The 17,027-nt window shown below is 38.7% G+C and overlaps 3 protein-coding genes and 1 long non-coding RNA gene across 8 annotated transcripts in view; 2 read left to right on the top strand and 2 right to left on the bottom strand.

Annotated features, from left to right (window-relative positions):
• LOC135117040 (intermembrane lipid transfer protein VPS13A-like) overlaps window positions 1-9,568 on the top strand; it is a 35,344-nt gene extending 25,776 nt beyond the window's left edge. For 2 of the 3 annotated variants that reach the window (XM_064035383.1, XM_064035382.1), the window contains exons 44-53: window positions 2,128-2,402; window positions 2,482-3,708; window positions 4,269-4,461; window positions 4,722-4,872; window positions 4,988-5,101; window positions 5,523-5,546; window positions 6,294-6,439; window positions 6,837-6,982; window positions 7,403-7,529; window positions 7,839-9,568. In XM_064035383.1, coding sequence (XP_063891453.1) covers window positions 2,128-2,402; window positions 2,482-3,708; window positions 4,269-4,461; window positions 4,722-4,872; window positions 4,988-5,101; window positions 5,523-5,546; window positions 6,294-6,439; window positions 6,837-6,982; window positions 7,403-7,529; window positions 7,839-7,979 — 2,544 coding nt within the window. In that variant the 3' untranslated portion in view covers window positions 7,980-9,568. The remainder of the gene's footprint in view (window positions 1-2,127; window positions 2,403-2,481; window positions 3,709-4,268; window positions 4,462-4,721; window positions 4,873-4,987; window positions 5,102-5,522; window positions 5,547-6,293; window positions 6,440-6,836; window positions 6,983-7,402; window positions 7,530-7,838) is intronic. The other variant, XM_064035384.1, reaches the window with a different exon arrangement.
• On the bottom strand, window positions 61-2,110 carry LOC135117136 (rho GTPase-activating protein gacJ-like). Its single transcript, XM_064035603.1, has 2 exons — window positions 590-2,110; window positions 61-345 (listed from the first exon to the last, which is right to left on the bottom strand). Exons 1-2 carry the CDS (start codon window positions 1,649-1,651, stop codon window positions 61-63), a joined length of 1,347 nt encoding a protein of 448 aa, XP_063891673.1. The 5' UTR covers window positions 1,652-2,110.
• Window positions 9,566-16,864, bottom strand: LOC110372144 (coiled-coil domain-containing protein 130 homolog). The gene is made up of 4 exons (XM_021328708.3): window positions 16,708-16,864; window positions 16,251-16,570; window positions 11,104-11,364; window positions 9,566-10,851 (listed from the first exon to the last, which is right to left on the bottom strand). The coding sequence occupies exons 2-4, from the start codon at window positions 16,560-16,562 to the stop codon at window positions 10,063-10,065; spliced, it is 1,362 nt and encodes a 453-aa protein (XP_021184383.3). The 5' UTR covers window positions 16,563-16,570; window positions 16,708-16,864; the 3' UTR covers window positions 9,566-10,062.
• On the top strand, window positions 11,704-13,374 carry LOC135117042 (uncharacterized). 3 transcript variants are annotated; one of them, XR_010276608.1, is made up of 4 exons: window positions 11,704-12,222; window positions 12,435-12,527; window positions 12,961-13,030; window positions 13,106-13,374. It is a non-coding gene; the product is annotated as an uncharacterized LOC135117042 (long non-coding RNA). The 3 variants fall into 3 exon arrangements; XR_010276606.1 differs by having other exon boundaries at window positions 12,961-13,374; XR_010276607.1 differs by lacking the exon at window positions 12,961-13,030 and having other exon boundaries at window positions 11,705-12,222.
• Window positions 16,865-17,027: the final 163 nt, after the last annotated feature.

Genomic DNA, 17,027 nt, shown 5'->3' with positions numbered 1-17,027 from the left:
TTACACAATAAATTATTTATACTTAATTACAACTTAAAACAATACACTATTATGTTACAATTAACCGTACTTCGGTCTCGGCCACTCCGGAGTCAGGGTGCCATCATCATGCAAGGTATAAGCTGCCCCTTTCGACCTATGAGACCATATCTTGGTAGCTTTGAGGTGGGCATCACTTTGCTCTTTAGCAGCAGAAGGTGGAGGGGCCGGTTCTACAGGTGGAGCCTTCACGGAGGCTGCAGCTGGTGATGGCTTCAGAAGAGATGATGATGAATAGGAGCTCGATGATGAGAATGATGTCGAAACGGGCGGTGATGGCAGTGATTGGGATTTTGTGTGCGTTACCTGAAACAATTATAGGAATTCGTTAGATTATGAAGTTATTGATCCCTCGATTTTGCCAGTGTTCTTGTATGAAAGTATTATCCGTTTTGGAAGTAAACTAAACACTTTATATAAAAACTGCAAATCAAGTCGATGAAATTATGCACTGGGGGATAGGGGATTGGGTTAAATGGTACTGGTACACTCAAAATAATACTGATTTTGAATTTTTGACTTTTACCCCCTAAAACATCGATGTACTTACAGTATAATGTGGCACGTGATACGAACTGACTGAATGTAACTTAGAGTTATAGTTCATCAGCGGGAGATCGCCAAAACTCTCCACTTGGTACGAAGAAGAATCAGCTTTGACAACGGTGGGAACATTATTTGTGTATGATACATCAAAATCTATTTCTCTCATGTTTATCGGTGGAGGTAGCTTTTCTTCCTCAGTCATCTCGTGAAGAGATGGATCACTGGTATCGGAATAAGTCGGTGGTGCTTGTGGGTTTCCAATATTTTGATTGATGAGGCTTTCTTCGTTGCTAGCTCCAAGTCCGTTCTGTGGTCCATAAACTTTAAATTGACTAGATTCAGCTTGTGAAAAAAATGGTTTGTATTGAGTTGGTGGACCATTGTCAGAAGGAGAACTTTTAAATGGTCTGTCATCTTGAGGTCTGAAATCCGGTGGGGGTGTGTCATATTCGACGTTTTGCGGTCCATAATAACTCACATGATTAGGTTCTGTATCGCTTGGGTATGGGCTATCAGTTTGTGGTGCATACTTCATTGGAGTTGCTTCAGTCACATAGTTCACATATTTCTTGAGCTCTGTTTCATAAGGTTTTTCTTCTCGATATTTAGTATCGTCGTTTCCCCTATAAAACTCCTTAGTATAAGGAGTTCTGTTTGAGTTTTCTCTTTTATACGGTCGACTGTGTTCGTAGTCCGCAACTTGGTTCTTTCCCGAAGCAAATTCGATTATTTTATCCAAGTCTTGTTTAGATAAGTGTTTGACTAGATTATTTATATCATCATCTGCTAAACCATCGTTAGTAGGTCGAGGTTTACTAACCTTATAAGGTCTGCTGCCGGGGTACGGGGGTTCATCGTCCTTCATAAACGGAGGTGGTGTGTAGGAGAACGGCCCTTTTATAGGTATGGTATACGGCGGCCGATTGTAGAACCTTAACGGAGGACTATTATAATATTTCCCTCGTTTGACTCTTGTGTACGATCTTGAATGATTGCATCCATCATCACTTTGCGTATTAACCACACACAGCACAGTAAACGTGATAAAAAGCACTATTTTGAACATTGTTTCACTGTAGTCTGCTGAAAACTGAGGGAAAGTATATCCGAGAGCGGGTGTTATAAAAGTTGAGATGAAAGTCGTGCTAATTGAGTTAGAGCGCCCTGCCGCGCCCGCTGCCAATGATGCAACTGTTACGTCACTGCTTTCATGTTTACTTGACTAGTTACTTATTACTGTATTATTATGCGGATATATGAAATGTTTACATGGTCGATTTTTCATCTTTGTGGGAAGTAGGGTGTTAAACTATGTAGGTATGCGTTAATTTACATGTAATATATTTGGGTTGTGTAAATATTTGTTGTGCCTAAGCCCATGTGACACGAATTGTTATACATGTAATAATGTGTTATATGTTTCTAGCTATCAGTTGTTCTTTTTTTACAATGATTTGGATCTTTCTGCCTTCCAGTTAGACATAATTCACTTGCCTTTCAAAATGATGCATTCTCTACATAACGAAAATTACACCTTTTCAGACGGCAATCTGCGTGGAAGTAACTGGCGGAACTGACCGTCCGTTCACCATCACCTTCAAGCCATACACTATAGGGGACTCGCCAGTTCGTATAGACAACCTATGCGATGATCTATTCTTGAAGCTACACCAGGCTGACTCGGGCCAGGTCGCCTTACTGAGTCCATATCAGTCCTTGCTTTATACCTGGGATGATCCCGCTAAGGAACGAAGACTGATGTGGAATATTTATAACAATAAGGGCAAAGGTTTTGATGCAGCTTTTAACCAGGATGGGTAAGCGAATGGCATATATCTTTTTGATCACTTGATTGTTAAAAGAACAAAGAATAATCATGAAAATATTTTGTTACAGCTACGGCGAAGAAAAAGTGAGTTTCCACTCAGTGAAACACTCAACCTTAGTAGCAACGAGCAGCGTCACATCCAAGTTATCTTCGACTCTCAAGAGACTGACTCCCAAGTCTCCCGAACCCTGCACCTCAAGCAGTGACGACTCCGACAGCTCAGACCTTCCCGAAGCCCACAGCAAGACTAAGAAGATGAGGAAGGATAAGGTCATAGTCTACTGGATATCCTACATGGATGGCTATCAGAGAGTCTTCGCGTTAGCACAGGATGAAAGAGTAGCGTACCAGTACAGGATGAGAATAAACGCAGAGAGGAGTAATTACGAAGTCTATATGTCCCTGTCAGGAGTCAGTCTGTCTGTTTGTGTGCCAACTCACACTGGTGTAAAGGAACTTGCCTATGTTAGCATGACTGACTCTTTACCTAGGTGGGAAGTCAACGTCAATCATAAATGGAAGCAACTATCTCCCGACCTAACATCTTGGATCGAAGAAAAGTACCAAACAGAACAGAAGAAGTGCCAGTTAAAAGAATACATCCATTTGGATTTGGAGAAAATGCAGATGACGAAACCATTCTTCTCGGAACTACGCAGGACTTACAACCCTGGCGTTTGGATGCAATTACGGAAATCTGATACTTATACATATTGCCACTTGAAATGCCAGAGGCTACAGATTGATAACCAGTTGCACGAAGCTGTGTTCCCTAGCGTCTTATATCCAGCACCTATACCTAATGACGTGAGAACAAGCAAAGGACTTAAACCTTGCTTAGAAGTAGTAGCTTTAAAGCAGCACCGGCCAAGCCTAAACCAGGATATCTACAAATACGTGAAGATCTTAGTTCAGGAGTACTGTGTGAATTTAGACCGTGGTTTTGTGAACTACGTCTTCGATATTCTAAACCATTGGAAAATTCAAGAAAAGCCAGCTGTGAGGTTGAGGGCAGATCTTGCGTTGGTCCATATGCCATTACCAATGATTGCTATAAAGAGCCAGATACCTGCACAGAAGAATATACTCTTTGAATACGTGCACTTGTCTCCTATCAAACTAGTTCTGAGTCTTTCCTCTCGAGGGTACTCTGCGGAGACAGCCAATAGTCCAAGTAAGACGAGGTTTGGAAACAAGAAAGAGAATAGGCCTAAATTGTTTAATAGTGATTTGTTGGAGTATTTGTTTAATTCCTGGGGATCGTCGCTGTGTGATATGAAGGATGTGGTTATAAGGTATGTGGACTTGTTTCATTGTTTTAATGAAGCGTTTTTATGTAATGAAGTAATTTGATGTTAAAAGCTCCAATTGGAGTCTTAACAGAAACTAAAGTAGTTAACCAGTTCTTTAATATTCACAATCATAAAAAAATGATTTATTAACCAATTTATTAAGTACTTTTTGAAAGGCTATTATTGCCTTATTCAACTTTCTCAAAGATCGTTTCCATTATGATCAGGCGTCGTTATCCCTTTCTTTGTCTTTTAATTATCTCAAGGTACTAAACTCAGCATTTTATTGCATCTTCAGTGAAGGGACTTTATGTAATTAAATCGGTCATAAAAACTTTTTGATGAAACCTGTACCGGGCTCGAACACATCAGGATATGGATTCTAAAACCATGTGTAGTAGGTAGTTTTTAAGTTTTAAGTTTTTAAGTCTCGAAACCGTTTGGTGATAATATATCTCCTATAGCGATAAGCATAGCTTTCCTAATGACACGCATTTTCGTGTGCATGTTTTTAGGATTAGGTCCGGATTTCATCTTCCTAATAAATGATTGTCCATATTCAGGATGTCATACCTGGAATTCCGCAACGCTCCGATCTCAACCAGCACGCTGGTAGACCAGGCGTCTCGCCACTACTGGACACAGCTGGTGCAGCAGTTCTACGTGCTGGTGCTGGGACTGAACATCCTCGGGAACCCGTACAGCCACATCGGAGATTTCTCTAAAGGATTGAAGCAGTATTATGAACCTTGCTTGGTAAGATAGTATATTTTTATTTAATTTAACTCTACTTATTCGAACTGCTTAATTCTGTGACCTTAAGTGGGAGTGATTGTTAGGAGTAATTTGTTCGGAATTGATCACAAATTATTGGATACATACAAGTTAAAAGAGTCCTGTAGACTGTAGAGAAAATCACAGGATCAAGAACTAATTATGCCCTCATAGCTAGTGGTCTATGTGCTTCTATTTTACCTCTATATAAATCTATAACTTTACCATCTATCTCATCCCAGGGTACAGCGCTTGGTCGCAAAGTGATGGATGTAGCATCCCGCTTGGAAGATGGAGCCGCAGCCCTGTTAGGTCTGCGAGCGAGCCCCAGCACCAGGACCAGTGCACTGTTTGAAGACCTACCCAAACCACAAACTCCTAGACGGAAACCTGGTATGTTACCATTTAAAAGGGTGTGTTGTGGTGACAGAGAAAAAACACAGAACAGTCGACTATGTACCTTGCCTAAATAAACATTTCTACATCTAGATTTCTTGAAATATTGCAGGCGAAGTTCCACAACTAAGCAACGACATTCCTGAAAGTGTGATAGAAGGAGACAGCAGTAACCAGGCCAGTATTGCTCTGGCCCTCACTGCTCTCGTCGCAAGGCCTACATTTGGTGAGCCTGCACTTTTGAAAAATCTTTGACTTTTGTTTGATGTTTCTAAATCGATCTACTTACTTGTTGTTATATCATCTACATAGATTCAATGTCTAAAGTCCATCGAGTTTCCATGGTTCTATGAATTTACATGATTGCTTTGTTTTTACATACCTAGGTACTGTATTGGGGAGTTTTAACTAATATCTATTCTACATTTTCATCATCCATCTTTGCATGAATGAGATAATCTCGGAACGTTTCAATATTTTTATCGATATATCCTATTTCTGTTTTGAAAGCATGATTATTGATGGTTTGATGTTCATATTTTCGGATAATGTTTTTATCATTTGTACGTATATTATGTATCATTTAGTAAATAGTAATGAATGTTAATGAAGTGTTTCTCGTTTGTTTTCGTCTGCGATGCGGACAGATGACGACTGTATTGTTGTGAGGAGTGAGTATCGTAGTGCATGATATTTATTATATTATAGCTTATGTAGTAAAGTATTAGGAATTGAATGTTCTTAATCCACCCAACTGAAGGACCCAACTGAAGGTTCCAGTAGATAATTTGGCACATAAAAAAGGAAGACCAAATTGGAGGAGAAAGCAGTAAGCCAAAGGAAACTGAGGGCTAAGGGAAAGCAGGAAAGGTGCATTTTTATAGGAGCAGATAAAAACAAATCAATTCTTTATAAGAGCGAAGCTTAGAACGGATTTCAGCTATTTTTTTTTTTGAATTTGCAATGTTCCACGTACAAGGCAGAAGTTTGCACCAAGTAGCATTACACCAAGTTTGATCAAATGACTAATACAACGTGTCATTATTTTAAGAAGACTCCTCCTGCATTCAGTGACCTTTGAGCATCCAGTCTGACTGGATGCAGCCAGTAGGTACCGAGTGTTTCACATGGAGCGACTACCTATCTGATCTCCTTAACCCAGTTACCTGGACAATCGAATACTAGTAACTGGTACTGGATTTACTGACTAAAACTTGCAAGATCTACTTATGAAGTGACAAATTTTATTTATTTTGCAAATATGTAGGTTGCGTTTACACAACAGCTTTTCTTTAAAAGCGAGATGATGTCGGTATTTCCTGTCTATCTCGAGAAAAAATACCGCAACAAACTCAAGGATCATAAGAGTATTATGACTACCTCTATTGCCGAACTAACATAATCTTCGTCCTATGTAGACGTGTGTCGCGAGGCAGCGCGTGCGTCGCTGTCGCGGCAGCTGCACGTGAGCAGCGCCGAGGCGGCGCTCAAGGCCTGCGTCGAGCGCAGCGGGGGGCGGCTACTCGCGCGCAGGCGACTTCCCAGGCATTGTGATCCTATTGAGGTGAGAGCCTTCTAGAAAGCATAGGTTTCTAATACGTTACCGAGGTAGATCTTCAGTCTAACAGGTACAGGTTGAAAAGTTAAAATTTCTTGTACAGAGGAACCTAAAGACACAATGTAAACCCGGAAAACATTACAATGTCTTTAAATTGGTCAGCCTGTTGCTTCTGACCAACTTCAAATTGAGGTTCTCTAGTTGGTTTGGAAATTTCTTGCCACTTTTATTTTTCCCAGCTACGCTAAAATTGCCATCATTAGCAGAAACTATGTAGTACCTACTTATGTATCAGACAGCTTCGAACATGGTCATGTCATGGAAGTCATTGAGTGAATTTCTGAGGAGGATAGCTGAGATGATGATGTAGTAATACTAAGTTATCTATGTAACATGTTTCCAGGGCGTCCGTCCGTACTCCCAGCATTCAGCCCTAGGCCTGCAGCTGCTGACGCTGCTGGGGCGCGGGCACTACGCGGACACGGACGCGTACCTCGCGCACGCGCATCTCGGACCCACCTCTAACTGCACGCTGCTTATTTCTACGCAGTAAGTTTTCGCCATAGAATGATGTTCCATGTTCCATACTAACATGGCCAATCTGCCCACTACTGCCCAGAGCAAGCGTGGTGATTAATACTCAAAGTTTATTTGTATAAGAATCTCTTCTCCCTGTGCTCTGCAGTGGGACAATAAAAAGGCTGATGATGATAATTGACCTCAAAAAGATTTCCCCTTATCAGGACTATTTCCTATAGTAGAAGCTCTTATTCAAAAGTCAGAACAAAGATTCAAAGAACTTGGGCAATGCTTTGCGGAAAAAGGTATTCAGTGTGCAAACAACACAAGGAGAAGAAACTAGAAGATTACCTACCTAATCGATCGATATGAAATAACATTTGAACAAACAATAGCTATACATAAAAAATTCAGCTTTAGGGGAGGATTTCTAATAATAACAATTTCCAGACACATATTCATGGTGCGAGCGAGCGGCACGAGTGGCTCGTGGCACGTGGAGTGGGCGGTCAAACTGGATGACGTCATCGGATCACCACTCATACAACAGGACAAACTGCTGCTGAATATCAAACAGGTTTGTTGTGTTAAAGGAGATTAGTTAGGTTAAGAGGTCATACTGTCAGGTCAGTCTGTATCTTATTAGGATCACAATTTTGAAGGAAAAATATCTACATGAGCAATAATTGAGTAGAATGGAAAAGAATGAGGATTACTTTGCTAGCTAGAGAAGCGGTAAACGTTGATAACCCATCAGGTTGCGTAGGGACGATGCCTTCTTGAAACAACCTTTCAGTAGGTATTCCAATACACTAAAACAGAATGCAGGAGCTTTCATATCAAGACTTATGTATAGACCGTTTTCTGACCATATCCTTATTTTCAGGACGAACACGTAAGTTACTTCTCAACGGACGAGAAAGTGATAGAAGTGACTGACCCCGAGGTATTAACTTGGCTACATTCCAAGATCGAATGCGCCCTCATCCTGGCCTTAGAAGACAAGAGATGCGCCTCGAACGAATAGACACATGACAACTTCACTTATTAACTTACACTGATTATAATTAACACTATATCGACGGTACCATTGTATTAAATAAACCATTTGTACTACATAATAGGAAAACTTTTTAATATTGACATTGTTTAAAAATGGGGGCTTGTATCGTTAGGCATAGACAAACAAACATGGCGGAGTTTTTGAAAAATACCTGTGGCTAAAATGGATGGAATTTTCTAGTGTTAAGACTTATTGAGTTGTCTGCAGGTACTTTGCCCCCATTTAATGTTTATAAACAGGAGTTAAATAACTAAGGCAAAACTTCCCTCTGCCAAATTGAAATAGGTGTTTATATAAACTGTTTAACGCATAGAATAACGTAACAGGGATATTTCTATATGATATGACGTCATCTCATCTTTGATAATATGTTGTTAAATATAATATTTATTGATTAATCATCGAATTTCGTTTGGAATAATGCAGGGGACATATCAACATCCTTGGCCTTACGTCTGTTTTATAACGACAATAATTTCAACAAAATATTCTATATCTCATATATTTTTGATCTCAAACTCTAGTCAGCTTGTGCGAAAACACTTATTTTTATTCGTTTTATATTAATTGTTGCAAAAGTTGGATTAAATTAGGCCGCAGCTGTAGCCAATATGTTTTATTTGCTGCTAGCCCATACGACATCACGCTGCTAAGGCGACAATCTTGCTTATTCTATTAATTAAGAGACCAAAATCAACACAGCAGTAAATAGTAGATATTGCAACATTAACTAAATTAATTAACTGTCGTGAATTATAATATGGATGTTGTAAAAACGAATCGTAGTTAAATATGGCTGACAAAGTGTCGCCCTCTAGCGCAAATTATTATAAACTGTGCAATTTCATTGCCTAATTACTTTAGAACTCACTAATTATTGTAATAAATGTTAAAAGTATTTTCATATTAAATTACATATTTATATTATTTTATGTATTCGATATCTAAGCTTTAGTGAGTAAGCTTGTTATTTGTTAAATGAATTATAACGATTTATAATCATTTTGTTGTGAAAGTAGGTGTTATAAGTTACCTACCAGTATTCAGACTGCTCTATGCCCATAGGGTCATGGAGTTGGGATGTTTATCGATTTTTCGGTGTCGATGTATAGATATTTGTTTGTATGTCTTGAGTGTTTCATAGTAGGCAGATATGTTGTCCTCGTCATTAGCACAAAACATCTTTTAGTTGATCCACCAAGCATTACTCATGTAGGAAAATTAATAATTGTGACCTGTAAGCAATTTATGGCCAATACTAATGAACACGTCAGTGGTCTTATTGCAATATTAAAGGAATTTTAAGAGCAATTTTACATTTTTGAAGAAAAAAATAACGATAGAAGATTTTACTCAGATTTGCTGCAGCCTGTGTTATTTTAAGCCAAATCTTGAGAATGCTTGGCGGAATATAAATATTCCTATACATATAATTTCGAGCTTTTCATAATAAAGCTTCATTCATCGCAACTTAAGGATACATTGCTTACATCGAAACTTAAACTCATCAAACTTGAATGTTTTTTAAATGGAAAAATAAAACGTGAATCTGATATTTGGTATTTTATTTCAATAAATAAATATATCCTTTTTGTATACAATTTCATCTGTAATTTATACTTTTAGTATTAACAGGTGCTCTGATTACGCGAATTGTAGATTATAATGTATTGATAACATTTCATTAATTTGTAACCAGTGCCTATATTACAAAGTAGGAAAAAAAGTAATATCATAATAACAAAACACTCATACAAATTAGTTTGAACGTGCTTCAAACTAAACAGGCAGTCACTTTTTCTTCCCACATAGGGAGTGGTATAGGGCAGGCGTTTAGGACATTTTCTTTGTACTTTTCATACATTTAAAGTGCTGATTTTGATTCAGCCTAATTTGATTAAATGATTTTAACATAATCACTCATATTCATTTATATTTTAGTGCCTTCTAACACACTTTAATCCATTCAAATAGGCCATATGTTTAATTAGGGTTACTAAGCATTTTATAACTCTGCTTTCAAAATGCAGTGTAATTAAATAACTGGCTAACCATCAGAGCCTTCTCCACTAGAGCTATAATCACAAACTAAAGATATCTTTTTACATTTTACTTCTTCTTTATCATCAGTGGTATTTTCAAAAACATTTTTTATTTCATCTTCTATATGAGTTTTTGTATATTTTTCTTCACATTCCGTTTCTTCATTCTCTGATTTTTCAATTTTAGGAACACTCATTTCATTTTCTGCATCAGCTATTATATATTTTATTTCATATTCTGGTTCTAAATTTTCAGATTTTTCAATTTTAGGAACACCAATTTCAACTTTTTCATCTTTTACAATATTATCATTAACTTGAACATTTTCAAAATCCTCATTGTCTTCATCTTTAACAATTGTTTCTTCTATTGCACTTTTATCATCAACTTCAATTTTATCCTCAACTTCTTTTTTATCCTCAACTTCACTTTTATCATTAACTTCACTTATTTTATCTTTAGCCTTATCCAAACTATTATCTACTCTACTCTTCTTAAAAGTGATGCCTAAAGAATGTCTAGTTAACATAGAACTCTTACTCAATGATTCTTCTCTCTTCAGACCTCCAAAGCTGGTCAGTAATCCACTAGAGCTTGGTAATGCTGGCATGTTAAGGATCTTATTCCTCGTTTGATTTTGAGACTCCTCGATACTCCTTGAAGGTCGCAGTGAAAGGAGGGAAGCCATGTTTTTGTCATCATCATTCTCTGGTAGAAGATTTATGTCTAGCGATGATTTGGCTAGCAGTAGGCTGTCATTGACTGATGCTTCTTCCAGTTCCTTTCTCCTTTTCTGGAATGAGAGAAATAATATTGTGAGATTATTTACGTTGATATCAAATTATCAAGAGCTCATAAATAGATTTTACTCAGTTTGGAGCTTGAAATTATTTTTTTGCAACAATCTACATTAGTAATGACATAGGTACAATATTTATAGGCTAGGTTATCAACGAAAAGAAAGTTTCTGACATTGAAAGTGTTTTTCAAGACTTCAAAAGTATTGTAGTTGTAAATATTCACACAGTAAATAGAAATAACTTACCCTAAAATTCCTCCTCAAAGAGCAGTTAGCTTCATAATCATCTTTCCACACTGATTCATTCCTGCCCACCAGTCTCCCTAGCCTAGGTTTATCAAGTTTAGCTGCATCCTCATCACCTGTCTTATGCTCCAGCCTGAACATGGCATCGTCAAACAGTTTCTTCTGTGTCTCCTTAGTTTCCGGAACAATCTGCCCATTTTCTGTGGGGTCCCAGCGGTTCTCTTGCCGCCTGGCTCCTGATACTATTACATAGTCTAAGTTCTGGAATGAACAACATGAAATTAACTGTACTGAACAAGGGATATCTTTTCAGCAAGTAATAATTTTGTCTGTAGAATTTGTAAAGGTTCTTAACAAGACCAGCTGCACTGCCTTTGATTGAATCAACAATTTCAGCTCTAAGTAGATATGGTATTGACCAAATAATTCTAAGACTAAGATAGAATAAACATATGGTATAACATGCTATTATGGTGGGGTAAATATCTTACATCTTACATCTTACATATATTATAAATGTGAAAGTTTGTGAGCATGTATGGATGTATGTTTGTTATTCAATCACCCAAAAACGACTGGACCGATTCGATTGAAATTTGGTATGGAGATAGTTGATACCCTGCGGGCCTAGCATGACCGCCATAGAAACAGCTTTTGTCTACCGGAGAATCGACAAAATGACAGATTGAAGAAAGATTTCTATCGACCCGAGCATGGCGATGTTTGACATCGAGAAAAGAAATGTTTCTTTTCTTCGTCGACATGTGTCTATCGCGTCGAGCATGACGACTATATTTTCTCTACTTTTGACATTTGGGAGTAGATATAACTTTCTATATGAAATGTCAAATACTCTACATCTCATCGGACCTAGACAAGAGTAGACAAGAATATTATTATAATTTTAAGATCTCAAAAAGCATTTACAAAGTATGTCGGGGTCCTACCGTCGTCATGTGGTCAGTTTTTATGCTGAGAAGAATCAGTGTAAAGCTCAAAGAACGAGCTATACGAGTGTTAAGCCTCTCGACATTGAAAACGTAAATGTGCAGAGATGGTGCAGTATTTGTGCGGAATCTGTCTCCTAGGATATCTTAGGGTCTGCCTGTTCATATCAATGTAAGTACCTACCTACAGTCTATTTTATTTCGTTGTGCTTTCCAACCAAAAATATGACAAAGTTTTCGTCCTTATAGATAAGTTAAATATAGAAAGATTTATTCATTTATTATTGTTTCTAAGATTATTTTGTCTATTATGTAGGTATTCCCTTCATTGCAAGAAAATAATTAAACAGAAGAAAAATATTTAACAAAGCTTAATTGTTGCAGGTTCTTTGTTCGGGTCCTGCTTAGGTCATTAACAACATTACTGACCACTGTTAGCAAATTTTTTAAGCAATTTGTTTTTGCAGTGAATACAAGGTTAGTATACCTAATATATTCCAACAGGTATCTGTGGAGATCAAAGGGGGAGGCCTATGTTCAGCAGTGGACGTCCGTTGGCTATATAATATTAGATATAACCTCTATTTGAGATTGTAGATACTGAGTGCAAAATACTGAACATAAATGCCAATTATCCTGACAGAGTTCATAAACAATCAGTTTTCAATAGTTCTCTCATTAAGAACAAACTGCGCAGGCTATATGACTCTAGAATTGGACAGTTTTATCTGCTAAGAAAAAAATGACATTTTAAATAAACAACCATTATGATTTTAATATTCACATTCTTTATTAAATGATATCATTTCAATAATTTATAATTTGTAAACTGACGACCCAGTTGTCATTTAGCATCCTTTTTTTGTAATCTGAAACAAGAACACAAAATTAAATTAACATTCATTTTCAGGGGATTCTAGTCATGCGTTAGGGTCTTGACTCATGACATCAATAAGAATGCTGATAATGTGTCACTATCAGTATGTTATTCTTTTATTATACTGTAAAATAATTCTTGTAAAAACTCTTTACCAAACAGTTATTTCTTTTTGCAGGGTGCCTATACTACAACTCTTCCCGAAGAAAGGCAGAAAGAGAGACACACTAATGACCTTAGCGGTAGCTTACTACAAGCTGCAACTCACAGAAGAGCAACTATTATGAATATCTTTGTATATCAACAGTTCTTCAAACCATACAGACAGAATTGAGTTGCTGGGGAGTTTGTTCCACCGCTTCTGCTGCTGATTTTCAGCCTATTTTGAATAAATGACTTTATCTGTAGCCTTAATTTTATGTAAATAAACCTTTACCTCTGTGTAAATGATTGTCTCATTTTATTTTTTATCTTAAGAGTTGTTGCTTATATCACACAAGCAACAAATAGGTACTATAATTATTATTGCCATAATTATACTTTGAAAACAAAGCATGAGAGTTTTGCTAGAATGAAACCAACAAGTCTGGAGAACTATTACTATTATTATTATTATTATGATGTATGTCTCTAACCGACCACGGGACTACAGAGTCCCGGATTTTTGGAAGGCGAACGTGGGGCCGAAGCCAACACGCTGAAGCCCTTTTGAGACAACTTTAATGAAATGGCGACACAAAACCGACGATTATCCCCGTATACACTATAGAAATGTACCCAAGGACAATCCCCGGTTCTGTGCTAAACTATTGCTAACTATGGAGGTAAACTACTTGGGCTATTGTGATGGGATGTTAGTGGACTAGGAATGGGAAGACTATGGGAACTATGGCACCTGCCGATAACAATGTTTGCACACGTAAAAATGGCAGGTGGAGACTCGCCAACTCACTTACTGGGCCCCCGGGAATCAGTCGCTGAAAAGCAACAAGAGGGCAACAGGGACATGAGCGGCTGAGAAGGGTGAGGATACCTCGGCGGACTTTAAACGCAGATCACGCGCTCCCTGTGGGTCCAGCATCACCGGCCCACTCGCCACTTACCACGAGGCACCTACCCTCCGAGCAGGACTAACCTTGCTCTAGCGACTCCACTCTGACCGGCCGATGAAGGCAAGCCAAGAGGCGGGAGACCTATCCCCGTCATGCTTCACTCCGGCAGGCCGGAGATGGGGGACAGTATACTCTCCCTGGAGCACTCGGATATATAGCCCCGCGGGGTCGCTACTCCCCGTCATCCGCCTCAGATGCCCTGCGGGGCTTATTATTATTATTATTATTATTACTAGCCTATAATGTCCCACTGCTGGGCAAAGGCCTCCCCATCTCGCTTCCACACTTCCCGATCCTTCGACCGAGTCCACCAGTCTCGACAGTAGGCGTCCAGTTCGTCACGCCATCTCTTCCGGGGCCTACCCCGCCTGCGGTGTCCATCCTGGGGTGTCCATTGGGTGACAATAGTGGCCCATCTTTCCGGATGCATACGGCTAACGTGTCCGGCCCAGTTCCACTTCAATGTTGCCGCCTTTCGGCCTACATCAGCAACTCCTGTTCTGGAACGTATAACGGTATTCCGGATGCGATCCGTCCGTTTAATGCCTAAAAGGCTACGTTCCATTGCTCTTTGGCAAACCTTGAGTTTGGACTTCTGACACTCGGTAAGAGACCATGTTTGCGCACCGTAGGTTAGGACGGGCAAGATGCACATGTCGACTAATTTTCGCTTGAGTGAAAGGGGAAGGTCCCCTTTCATGTACTGCTTCATGGACCAGTAGCTCTTCCAGGCGTTCTCTATGCGGCGGTCGATCTCCTTTTCCTGCCTATTGTCAAAAGAAACTAACTGGCCCAAGTATATGTACTCGTCGACATAGTGTAGAGCTTGCCCATCTACCTCGACCCTACGTTTCGTGCTATTGGTCATTGTGTGTGTCTTGCTCATGTTCATTTGAAGTCCAACCTCTCGGCTTGCCTTGCTCAGGTCTTGGAGCATTTCTTGGAGCTCTGCTGATGTAGACGCAAAAAGAACGATATCGTCAGCAAACCGCAGATTGGTCAGCCTTTCGCTCCCGATGACGATACCCTTAGACGTCCACGGCACGCTAAGTTTCTTGAATACCTCCTCCAATGTGCAGGTGAAAAGATTTGGAGAAAGCGGGTCACCCTGTTTCACGCCTTTTTCTATGGAAAATGATGGACCTGGGGAAAGTAGTTTTATTGATGCTGTGCTGGCCCTGTAGATTAATTCCAGAAGCTTTACATAGGTCTCATTTACTTTTTGAGAGCGTAAAGATGTAAAAATCGCTGTGTGAACTATTACTAGTAAATGAATATTATTTAAAGACACTTACTAAAAGAATGATTCTCGTGTCAACATTGTATGCCAAGAACTCGTTCTTTTCCATATTTTTTCAGCAGCGTTTGAATACGGACCTATTCTTCTTTATCGTGGCCTTCTTTTCCCAATGGATCGGGATACTATCTTCTCTGTTTATTGGATGGGACTTCGTACGCTGTAAATAAACAGGTTTTGTAACGACGAAAGTAAAAACACTTCGGACAATAATATAGGGAAGCAAGATAACAGTGAGGAACGCATTGAACTGTGCATGGCAAAGTTTTCATCAGACAATGCCACCAATCACCATTTATTGAGATTATTATGTTATTTTCCTTTGTTCTTTTCATCGTATGTATGGATAATTATTATGTTCGTTTGGATTAATTACACACAACTATTGGAATAATCAGTACTTTATTTATTTAATCACAAAATATACTTACTTTTTCCTTGCCGCACGCAGTAATCACCAATATTTAAATACTTAAAATCAACAACAATAATCGTTTTTTGTAAACAAACAAACATGAACCATTTTAGTTCCACAGATAAAAAATAAGTTCGACGAATACGTTTTGTTGTTACTTTGAGTTACGTGAGTTTATGTATAGGTTCATGCGTGAAAAATAGTGCATTGACACATTTTTTTTGGCTAACTAAACGTAAATTCATCGCAGAACGACCCATCACTAGCTACTTATCCGTTGCTATGGAAAGTCTTTCTCTTGATAGAAACGCGAGTCTACAGCTCGCGCCATGCTCGGGTAGAAGACATGTCGAGTGGGAAAGAAAGAGCTTTGTCGTTTCTTGGAAGAATAGAGATAGAATCGCCATGCTAGGCCCGCTGGATTAACACATAGGCTACTTTTTATCAACACACCACGCGGGCGAAGCCGCTGGCGGAAGCTAGTACAAAATATACTTACACCAGGATCAGTTTTGATTTCAAAATGATTATCACACAAGTGACACTTCATCCGGAACTGATACACCGGGGTGGTATAATACATGCCAATCTTCGTCTTCTCAGCATTATACCTCACTCCCATGCCAATGTGGTTGTTGCAGCCCTCACACCAGATGTTGTACGGCATCTCAAAACGTATGATCAGGATACCCATGTGCAGTTTCCTGGCTCTCTCCCTTAATGCATGGGTCCCCATGAATTTGTTCAACCCCCCGACCTTAGGGTCATAGTCGGGGGGATAGTAAAGGTTCTGGCCTTTGCGTTCACCCATCTTTTAGCCTGTAAAGGTAAATTTTTGATTGAAATTAGTAATTGAACATTCTGAGACAAAGGTTTAAGAAACTATTATTATAGGAACACTTTAAGAGTAGTATGCAATGTACAGTAGTGTGAATAGTTGATTTTTGATAGGTTACCTTTAAAGCAGTGGTTAAGTTGTAATTTTTAGATGAGTAAATACCCAAATAATGGGTTAATTTTCACGAAAACGATGAATATTATCCCGATTTTGCTTACAAAATTAACAAAACGTCAAAGTCAAAACACAACACATCTAAAAATGTCAATGTCAACTTTTGTGAGAGAAATTAATGTTTTATCGAGTGTAAGTTGCAAAGAGTTCAAGCAAGTGGAAGTCGAGTGTAATTTGAGTGCAGTCAGCGGTATTGATTCCTCCATTTTTATATAGAGATATGCATAATGTTATTTACGCGCTTCCCACTTCAAACGTTTTGAG

The sequence above is a fragment of the Helicoverpa armigera genome, chromosome 7 (genome assembly GCF_030705265.1).
Source record: "Helicoverpa armigera isolate CAAS_96S chromosome 7, ASM3070526v1, whole genome shotgun sequence".
Lineage (NCBI taxonomy): Eukaryota > Metazoa > Arthropoda > Insecta > Lepidoptera > Noctuidae > Helicoverpa > Helicoverpa armigera.
Note: the sequence above shows the minus strand (reverse complement) of the source record. Positions and strands in the feature narration are given on the sequence as shown.